General features: G+C 39.6%; 1 protein-coding gene across 1 annotated transcript; it reads right to left on the reverse strand.

Moving 5' to 3' along the window:
- Window positions 1-5,464: 5,464 nt before the first annotated feature.
- Window positions 5,465-8,096, reverse strand: LOC307255911 (nicotinamide riboside kinase 2-like). The gene is made up of 8 exons (XM_080034733.1): window positions 7,944-8,096; window positions 7,758-7,848; window positions 6,832-6,880; window positions 6,435-6,612; window positions 6,276-6,347; window positions 6,086-6,192; window positions 5,870-5,955; window positions 5,465-5,751 (listed from the first exon to the last, which is right to left on the reverse strand). The coding sequence occupies exons 1-7, from the start codon at window positions 7,967-7,969 to the stop codon at window positions 5,870-5,872; spliced, it is 609 nt and encodes a 202-aa protein (XP_079890859.1). The 5' UTR covers window positions 7,970-8,096; the 3' UTR covers window positions 5,465-5,751.
- Between the last annotated feature and the right edge of the window lie 3,100 nt (window positions 8,097-11,196).

Consider the following 11,196-nt stretch of genomic DNA (forward strand, 5'->3'; position numbering starts at 1 on the left):
AGTACACAGTTATACTACCAATAAGGTGAGCTCACAGTAATTTCAAGCAGCCCCTTAGCTTTTAACATAAAGTGTTTTATTGTATGTGTCTGTTGCTCAATGTGGCTTTTACATATAACAAAACAACAAAAACTGTCATCACCGTTATATTAGTTTTCCAGGTAAGGAACCTAAGTTGTTTGATATGGGCCACACATAGGCTACACACCCTGATCTATGGACGAATCACAGAGACCTCAGTATTAGCCACTTCTCGGATGACGTGCCAAATAGGGCATCGGGGTGGCAAGCCTGTGTGCTGCCTTTCTATTCTTAGTCAAAGAGAACCTTCCCCTTGTCCAAAGTCCAGCCCCTCCCCGCTCCCTGCTGCAGTCCATATTTATAAGAGCCCTGGATCCTCGGCACTGGTTTGGCACAAGACTTCCCGAGCAGGACACATAAGATGTAACCCACAAAGTTTAGCCAGTAAGTATTAATGTTGAATTTAGTCTTTCTTGTGTGTCTGACGTGAACGTAAACAAATCACAACAAATGTTGCCACAAAAAAAACCTAATCTTTACTTTAACTTAGGAGTGCTTTTGCAAATAAAATACTGTTTCTGGTTGTTTTTCTCGGTACACCTACAGCGGCAGATCTTTCCCTGTGTGAAAGACTAATTATTTTACGCTCTGAATATATCTTATCCCATGAATCTAGGTACCCAGGGCTGCTCACAGCTTTGCTTCTTGTGAGATTAAACGACGGTGATGGTCTTAAAATGGTTTTACCACAAGAACACTTCCCCCACAAGGAATATACCTGTTGTCTTCCCCCTGAGGCCTCACACTGCCAGTCTGAGGAGTTTACAACTAAATGATAAATCCAGAAGGTTTACCACAGATCATGGGGAGAAAATACAGGTGAGCTGCTGAATAAAATGTGTGGAAAAACCAATGAAAATTATGAAACTCTGTTGTGGGACACCCTCCCATTTAGTTCCTCCTCAAGTTTTTTTTATTTAATTTCTTTAAATTTTTTAATAAAACTGAGAAAGATTTTGCAGTCTAACCGGAGTTAAAATAGAAATGTCTAATAGCTGATGATTTATACGCTATGTGACAGCTACAGAGCTGCCGATCATCAGGTTTCCTGCGACACATGTCTTGCTTATCGCTGAATAACCTTTGCCAGAACCACTGTGGCCAGCTCAGCTGACATTTCAACTTTGAGCAACATAACTGCTGTGTCTATCGTCACGTTTTGGTCGCTCTACACGTGACAATCTAATGTTGAGAGCACTTAATATGTGAGCTATTAAAAAAACTGTCTTTAAAGCAGTTCTAACCAGTGGAATCTTGACCCCGTCTTAAATGTTAATATCTTCTGCTATTTAGGGTTTCGCCCTGACCTTAAAGCTTCACAGTATCTTGTTAGGGGCAGCTGGCTACCTCTGCTTTTGACACCTTTTGTATGAATCTTTTTTTATTAATAAATGATGAAGATCCAAGACAAGAAACACATAGTATGAAGGCAACTGGAGTCTTTTTATTATTTTGTCTCCATTACAAGATGGACTAAACTTAGTGTAGTATTGTATGTCGGTGTCCCCAATCTAAATCACAGGTTTTTTATGTATTTCTTTTAACGATGGATGTTTGATATGGGGGACATTTTTACCGCGTTCACTATTACATTTTTACTTAATTTTTTGTTTAACCATTCATTTTACTCATTTATTAAAGCCAATGTGATGTGAATGAGTCCGAATTATCTTAAAGGTCACGTCAAGTTTATGCATTAATAAAAAAACAGCAAGCAAAACTAATAGAATAGAAATTCATAAATAAATGAAAAGAACCTCAATAAAAGCATATCTATGTGTTTAATTCTAAATTCTAAAGTATTATATATAATTTATGTTTTATTTTATAAATGATATAATTAAATTAAAATGTTGATAGTTTGTTTACCGGAAATTATACAGCTGAAAAAAAGAGTATACCTCAAGGAACTGGTGCCAGATAGAAAAAGCCAATAATGATACAAATTACTAGTAAAATGCTGCTTGTTCAGCAGGACAAAGTCATTAAGACACCGTTTGACTGTTTGACCTTCCTATAATTTTTTTTCTGGCTGTAATGAAGCCGTTGGAGAGGAGTTATGGTTTTGTATTTGCTCCTCGGTTGGTGGTGTGTGCTTTCACACTCTTGATGAATGAGCCCCACTAAAAGTTGTTCTTCTGTTAGGGGTTTTAGGTAACTGTAAAACGATCAGGACCAAGTGCCAAATACATAATCAGCGTCTGTCTGTGGCCTTTTATTAATCAACGATGAACACAAGGTCAACTTGTTCTTTGGTTAACACTTCACTTTAATATTTCCCTATTTAGAATTTATAAGCAGTATATAAGCATTTAATAATTGGTTTATAACGCAGTTCAATGAAGCTGTAAGCACATATATTTACGTTTTTATTATATAATGTCAATAACTACAACTCGTTTTGTTGCCAAAGCAGTGGCTCCTGTATAAACAGATAATACATGACATTGTAGTAAAACTGTTGTAATATAAAATATGTCTTCATTAAAAACGTTATGATTGGTGACAAATGACATGAATAAACACTGTTTACAATGTTTATACTATATTAATAAAGCTTACAACTTCAATGACCAAAACATGTATTAATTGTTAATATGGGTCTTATAAATGCTAAAATGAAGTGCCATGTTTAATCAGAGCGAGGCAGCCATAAATATTCCTGTCATTCATTCAGTGCCATAATCACAACTGTTCAAATGCCTCAGGGGGTGCTCACTCACTCATACATGGGGGGTGTACAGCATACCACTCGTCTCCTGTGTCCCTGCCTCATGAACCTTATATGGAAGTCTAGGTTGTACATTTTTTTGGGGGTTGCCATGATGGTGGGTGACGTGGGAGCACATGACACCCTACACAAGTTTCTCGCCTTACCCACCCTGTGGTGGCAAGTGGGGACCGGACTGAGTCAGACATGGGGTGTGTAGGTGCACACGTTCTATATATTCCCCTGACACCACAGGCCCATATCCTAAATATAAACCGACAGACCTGCTACCCACTGCCCCAGGCCAACTGTCGGCACGAAAAGACTCTCAGAAATGCATCACAAGACCCTGAAACCCCCTTCAACACACCCTCGAGGGCCTGCTTGGTCCCCGGACAGAGCTGGCATGTCTTCTAATGTACAGTGTGAGGCAATAGATATGATCAGGACGAATGATTCAGAAAACCCTTGACATTGGAAAATAATCAGTACAGAAGTACAGAATAGATAGATAGATAGATAGATACAGTCATATGAAAAAGTTTGGGAACCCCTCTCAGCCGGCAACATTGCACTGATTTGTTGAACCATGTACAGATACACAATCTGCAGCCAGATATTCTTGCAGGTCTTTGGAGGTGATCTTTGGGTTGTGTGCAACCATTCTCACAATCCGCCGCATATGCCGCTCTTGTACTTTTCTTGGTCTGCTAGACCTGGGTTTAACTGCAACTGTGCCTGTGTCCTTCCATTCCCTGACAACGTTCCTTACAGTAGAAATTGACAATTGAAACCTTTGGGAAAGCTTCTTGTAGCCTTCCCCTAAACCATGATAATGAATAATCTTTGTTTTTAAGATATTTTGGGAGCAGTTTTGATGGTCCCATTCTGTCTCACTTCAGCAGAGAGTCAAAGAGAAGTGCAACTTGCATTTAGGCACCTAAAATACATTTTCTCATGATTAAACAGACATTTCTATGAGGTTCAAGGCTTAACAACATAATCCAACCAACTTTGTGTTTAAAGTCATCAGTTTTACATGCTGTTACAGGCATTAAAATCAACAAAACCACAAGGGTACCCATATTTTTGCACAGCCAGTTTTTCACATTTTATTTTATTTCACACAACCAAATACTGCTTTTCAAAAAATCTTTGTTTGGAAAACATCCCAGTAGTTAGCTGTTCCTGGTAAATTAAAGACATACCACTTTTATCTTTTTTTTGTGAAAGCAGAGTCAATTATAATGCCGGCTGAGAGGGGTTCCCAAACTTTTTCATATGACTGTAGATAGATAGATAGATAGATAGATAGATAGATATATAGATATATAGATAGATAGATAGATAGATAGATAGATAGATAGATAGATAGATAGATAGATAGATAGATAGATAGATAGATAGATAGATAGATAGATAGATAGATAGATAGAATACATATATCTTGTTCATCACTGACAGTCAGACATAAGTAATTTGTTTAATTCCTTCTCAAAAGTCATGGTGTGTTGTCACAGATAGGAAATACAACTCTCAAGGTTAAAAATATATTGTATTTCACTGGGATTTGATATTGAAATATAAATACAAGTCAACATTCACCGCTCTATGTTTGGCATTTGTTCTATTCAAGCAGTGTTGGCTGAGATGAGAGGGTGTGGGGGACTTTCTGAAAGGACGTTTTGGATTAAATATCAATAAATACAATATATGCCAGAGAGGTTGTCGAGACAGAGATTTGGCAAATTTATTTTGCAAAGCACCAGGCTAGAGGTTATGTCAGTGGATGTGCTCTCAGCACAGCACGCCAGAATAAAAAGTCTTCAACCCAAACAACAAGGGTTTAGCACGGCTCCTGAGCCAGACACGTTTAGTATACAGTAATCATTGGCAGACTCTGACCTTCAGTCAGTCAGTTGACAATGACCTTTGTTTTCTTTTTTTTGCCTTTTTAACACTGAGGCCAGGGGACAACAGATGAAAAGTAGCCTTTTGATTAATTCTAGACTTTTTAACCCATGTATCATCATGTGTATATAATAAATAAATAGAATTGCACTTTAACCTCCGAGAAACTTATCTCTTATTATTCTGCAAATTATAACGACATGGTAGGACTTGTTAAATTTACTGTTTCATATATCAAGAGCTAAAACAACAATTATTATAACATTATTAGATGTAATGTTAAATGGCAACAAATATGCCCTCATCCACAGGGAAGTGTGGCATTAAAAAAACACTTCCGAGCTTTTAAGTTGGTTATTCAAATAAGTATCTTCAATAAATATGATTACGCATAAAAACCCATAAAATGCTCCTGTTTAGTTTTTTTTTAATCCTTCAAAGTTATTTTCATATTTATATTTATCCTGATGTATTCAATTTCAGTTACATGGCATTAAATTAAATCAAATTCCTCTTTCTCTTTCTGTAAACCACAATAGTCTGTTGTCTTTTAGAGGAAACCCTTTGATCCAGTCTGTCAACCTCTTTTATTACGGCTTTAAATCTAATCTAGGTGATAAGGCGTATCATTCAAGAGCCGCGGGATGTTATCAGTCATCCTCAATGTTTGTGCTGTAAAACGGTAAGTTTTATGATTCCAAACAGGAAACGTTATGTGTGAAATGAGACACAGGAAAAAATGAATTTGATTCAGTTGTTTCATTCAGTTACAAGACCCAGAGTGTGTTCTAAACATTCACATACAACAAGATCAACTTGAGATCTGTCCGTGATGTTAAACACTGGGGCGTTTCCAGAGGTGGCTTGTCTTTTGGAAATTAAAAAAGTTGCACAGGATTATACAAAACACAATGCTTCTGCCAGTAGTTCTTAATAAATTACAGGATTAACTATTTACAAATCAGGCTAGAAGTATAGAACTGGTGTTACACATTGATGCAAAATGATATTTACAAGTCTATACACAAATCCGCTGTCGTCCCCGTTCGCTGTAGAGAGAGAGAGAGAGAGGAGAAAAGTTAAACTCATTGAATGAAAGTCATCAATTTCTGTAATTGAAAATATATAATATGATATATATATATTCTTATAAAAGTTTGTACTAACTTATAAGCTGTTCAGCAGGGTATTCTGAATGCTTCCGTACACTGCGCTGTAGATATCATCTTTTGATGTCATCCCGTCAAGGTATTCTGTCCAAAAAGAGACAAACAGTTAGCAGCTAAATCTCTACTTTTGAAGGAGAGATTGTTTTTATTTTGATGCTAGTGATGTCGATAGGTGGACATCTTTAATTCAGCAGTGAGGAATTGGACAACATACTTATTCTATTGCAGTTGTTCTCCATCTCTTTCCTGTGTCTCAAGTACATGGGCCAGACGTGGCCGTCGAACAGGTTGGGGGGGTCAGGGACTGTGTAATTCCTTGTACTGCAGAAATACAATCACTCAAGTCACATAACAGCCTGGCAGTACGACTGGAATCGGTCAAATTCACTCTGAGAACTAGTTACCTTCTCCTCTTTTTGCACTCCTCATACGGAATGGAAATGTAGAAACATTTGTCATAGACATCAATGAGGGGCCTGTGGAGTGGGACAGAGATCAGATTAGTGAAAGGTTTCAGAGGTGAAGAGGTCCGTGGGTAAAATTCAAGACGCTAGGCGACCCACTTGTAGTTGTAGATGAGAAACCCCTCCACGATGAGAATATGGATCCCGTTCTCCCCCGAGTCGTCCTCCTCAACATCAGGCGTCAGGCTGACGCCGTGAGAGCGGGCAAACTTGACCGGGTTCTCGCGCCAGCCTTTCACAGTGCTAACCATAGCCTCCATGTCCAGGGCAGAGATCACTGATTAAAGAACAAGGGGAGAAGAGAAAAGAGCAGGCTTAAACACACAAGCAAAATAACATTCCTCACCAATGTGCTTTAACACACATTAGGCACGGCTAGTGAATGTCTTTAGCATTCACAAAAGAAGTAGGATTTACTGGTTACCAAACTACAGAAATGTGCAGGAAAGAAAATGTACATTACTGCATGGTTTTCCTACGAGAAATCCATTCTTACCATCCCACTGTCTAAAGCCGTCCTCCCCGACTTCTATTTGATCGGGTTTCTGAAATAATAGTCACCAATAAAACATTGCTGCAACCTAGTAATCGGTCGGAGCTGATCGCACCTGGACAGGACAAGTCAAGGACTCGTCACCACCAAAAGTATTAATGCACGCTGACGTTTTTGGGTTCGGTAGTTAAAAGGTTTTCCCCCAAGGTTGAGCTTATGGATTGTTAGCTTATGCAATAAGCACTTAAATGTATTAAAAATAATGCTGGGAACGCTCTCTCTATCCTCACATTGATGAAAGGAAGAGTGTTTTTTTGTAGATGGATCCTCTAGCTTGGTTCGCGAACTATGTTTTTACCTTTTAAGAAAATATCTGCAGGCTCCAACAAATTGGAAATTAAGATTTAGATTTTTTTGCAGTTGTGCAGCCCTAGACAACACCGTTGATGTATTGCTATAGCAGTGAAACGTATGATAAGGGGTGGAAAAATTACACTACGTCACTGATCTTAAAACCAATTGGTGATCAAGGAACCTTTACTGGCCCTGCAGAGATAAACTCTTGTGGCTTATTTTCAAGCCAAATGAGGTTAATGATCATGAAAACGTTGGTTGCAGAATTTGCAATATGACTACACATAGTCTGACTTTAAGTGGGGACGCCAAGCCCTTTCATTGGTTTGTCCAGGAGACAATCAGCCAGATGCATTACTAGGCTACTGAGATGACAGAACATCTGCAGGTCAGAGTGGACGGACATTTTTAAACACATGTTCTCGTGGTTGAAAATTAACAAGCAAATCAAATATGTTTAAAACACTTGCAAGATTGTTACATTAATGAAATATAGTTACCATAGCTTTAAACAAACTATAAAATTATTCAAATGCTCAAAGCTCAAAAGCAAGGTGATTTTCAATTCATCTTACCTTGAAAAAGTCATCCTGGTGCACCACGCAACAGTTGGGTAATGTCTTTAGTAGACTATTTGTCAAAGTGGTCTTTCCACCGTTGGTCACTCTGAAAGAAACATTTCATTCAGAAGAGTTAAATGCTTGAAGGATTACTCATCGTAATCAAAAGACAAAAAAGTTAATTCTTAAAATAGGACTTACCCTCCAATGCCAATGATGAACTTCATTTTTAGTTGTTTTTGTATATTGGTCACCTCTGGAATTCAGTAAATAAAAGAAGGGAACCCAGCCAAAGCAAACACTCTTTTAAAGGCTTGTTCTTAAAACCCTTCCTTCTCTTTGCCACCAACGTTCCCTTCTTTTACTACTTCATTGATAGACTATCTGCTCGCCCGGCATTTAAAGGATTCAGATGCAGCGTCACAGGCCCAGCAAACCAATCGGCAAGCCTTTTCCCGCGGCCAATGAGCAGCAGCTTTACAGCATCGCAGCACCAATGGGAGGAGGAAGACTTTGGAATCTCTGGTTTGCATGAAAGTCAATTCCAGATTTTTCCGCATGCTGTCAGGAGTCAGTTGACACTGGCCAAGCCAATGCAGGGCAAATCGCACACCCAACAGAGTTCTAAGAAGTTGACAGAGAAGTTGTGACGGGGCTAGGTTGTAAAACACAAAATTAATTTGGTCTTTGGAAAAAGCCAAAGTCATAATGTGGAGTCTCAGACTGACAGAGAGAGAGAGAGAGAGAGAGAGAGAGAGAGAGAGAGAGAGAGAGAGAGAGAGAGAGAGAGAGAGAGAGAGAGAGATAGCCTACCTTAGACTGTTGATATCAGCATATTTCCTCAAAGATACATTTGATTTAAAGAAATTGACATCAAAAGGCCAAATCTTTTAGATTAAAAAGTAAGTCCGGTGTTAGTGCAGGTGTTATGCATCAAAGGGGATATTTTCTATTAGAAAACGGTAAACGCTGCAAACAGTATAGTCATTAGAAACTGAGATTAATACATTCCTGGGCATAAAAGTTGCATCCTTTTACTGGAACATGTGTCTCACAGCTCAGGAAAAAAATCATTTGGGATTTTTGGAGGGAAAAGTTTCCATGTCTGGACAGCTCCAGGTGGGTGAAAACCAGAAGAACTATATTTAGTCGGGCTGTTGTGTGTCTGCCTGCTGCGTCACGCATATTTCTGATGCAACCAGCTGGAGTACATGGCCATCAGCCATCTGAGCACAGGGTCTCCAGTCACGGCTGTAGGTCTGATTACACAGGTCTTCCTGCTTTAAACTGCTTATTATCGGCTCTGTTTGCTTAGAATCTTATGATGTGTGCACCCTAACATAACCTTGTATTTACTCTTTGAACAAATTGGTATAAGGCTTTTATCCTTTAACTGTCGATGTGAAAGAGGTGAACTTTGAGTCCAAGCTATTAATGCACATGGTCTCATTCACTGGCAATCCCAATGGAAAGGTTAGGTCTATTGACACCACGTGATGATAATATTTGGTTTATCTCTTATATCAAAAAGTGATTAGCAGTTTTGATGTGGTGTTGTAGTTGTCTTATGTACAGGAAATGTGGTGTCCAAATAAAGAGAAGGGATTACACAACTGTCCCATATAGGCTGAGACATGCTGTAGGGCATGGACACCATGTGGTCCTCCACGCGAAGCATGTGGTGCGCATACTTTTTCCTTCTCAGACTCCGAAGATAGGCAGACATTTACTTGACCAGCATTTCTGTGAATACTTTTGTAGCAGTTATAATTTGACAGTAATTATACTTCTCCTATCTATCAAAACTGTTATATATTATACCCATGCTAATCCACAAATAAATTGTGACATTACCTACATTTACAGGCTAAAATGGATCGTTTCTTAATTTGGGAAATACACTGACTTAGGGACTAATGAGAAAACTCATACCACTCTCTTGTACGGTATGTGCCGTCAAATATGGAACAAAAACAAGGAGGTGATTAGCGTAGCTCACTGATAGATGAACTAGTGCTTATCAATCAGCTATACATATATATACAGTATCTCACAAAAGTGAGTACACCCTCACATTTCTTCAAATATTTCATTATATCTTTTCATGGGACAACACTGAGGAAATTACACTTTGATACAATGTAAAGTAGTCAGTGTCCAGCTTGTATAACAGTGTAAATTTACTGTCCCCTCAAAATAACTCACAGCCATTAATTTCTAAAGTGATGGCAACAAAAGTGAGTACACCCCTAAGTGAAAATGTCCAAATTGGGCCCAAAGTGTCAATATTTTGTGTGGCCACCATTATTTTCCAGCACTGCCTTAACCCTCTTGGGCATGGAGTTCTCCAGAGCTTCACAGGTTTCCACTGGAATCCTCTTCCACCTATTCATGACGACATCACGGAACTGGTGTATATCAGAGACCTTGTGCTCCTCCACCTTCAGTTTGAGGATGCCCCAAATATGCTCAATAGGGTTTAGGTTTGGAGACATGCTTGGCCAGTCCACAACCTTTACCCTCAGCTTCTTTAGCAAGGCAGTGGTCTTCTTGGAGGTGTGTTTGGGGTCGTTATCATGTTGCAGTACTGCCCTGCGGCCCAGTTTCCAAAGGGAGGGGATCATGCTCTTCTTCAATATGTCACAGTACATGTTGGCATTCAGTGAACTGTAGCTCACCAGTGCTGGCAGCACTCATGCAGCCCCAGACCATGACACTCCCACCAACATGCTTGACTGTATGCAAGACACACTTGTCTTTGTCCTCCTCACCTGGTTGCCACCACACACGCTTGACACCATCTGAACCAAATACATTTATCTTGGTCTGATCAGACCAAAGAGATGGTTCCAGTGATCCATGTCCTTAGTCTGTTTGTCTTCAGAAAACTGTTTGTGGGCTTTCTTTTGCATCATGTTTAGAATAGTCTTCCTTCTGGGACGACAGCCAAGCTGACCAGTATGATGCAGTGTGCGGCGTATGGTCTGAGCACTGACAGGCTGACCCCCTACCCCTTCAAGCCCTGCAGCAATGCTGGCAGCACTCATAGGCCTATTTTCCAAAGCCAACCTCTGGATATGAGGCTGAGCGTGCACTCAATCTTCGTAAACTTGCCCGCAGGCCAGTATTGCAACATGATAACGACCCCAAACACACCTCGAAGACGACCCCTGCATTGCTAAAGAAGTTGAGGTTAAAGGTTATGGACTGGCCAGACCTAAACCCTATTGAGCATCTGTGGGGCATCCTCAAACGGAAGGTGGAGGAGCGTAAGGTCTCTAATATCCACCAGCTCCGAGATGTCATCATTAATGAGTGGAAGAGGATTCCAGTGGAAACCTGTGAAGCTCTGGTGAACTCCATGCCCAAGAGGGTTAAAGCAGCAGTGCTGAATATAAAGGTGGCCACATAAAATGTTGACACTTTGAGCGCAATTTGGACATTTTCACTTAGG

The sequence above is a fragment of the Ammodytes marinus genome (genome assembly GCF_949987685.1).
Source record: "Ammodytes marinus genome assembly, chromosome: 9".
Taxonomy (NCBI): Eukaryota; Metazoa; Chordata; class Actinopteri; order Uranoscopiformes; family Ammodytidae; genus Ammodytes; species Ammodytes marinus.

Bases quoted from the DNA above. Each gene is read 5' to 3' on its own strand.
- LOC307255911 (XM_080034733.1), bottom strand. From the start codon at position 7,969: ATGAAGTTCATCATTGGCATTGGAGG. The intron at 7,849-7,943 runs GTAAGTCCTATT...TGTTTCTTTCAG, and splicing joins TTCATCATTGGCATTGGAGG to AGTGACCAACGGTGGAAAGA. The intron at 6,613-6,831 runs GTAAGAATGGAT...TTCTTTAATCAG, and splicing joins CGGCTTTAGACAGTGGGATG to TGATCTCTGCCCTGGACATG.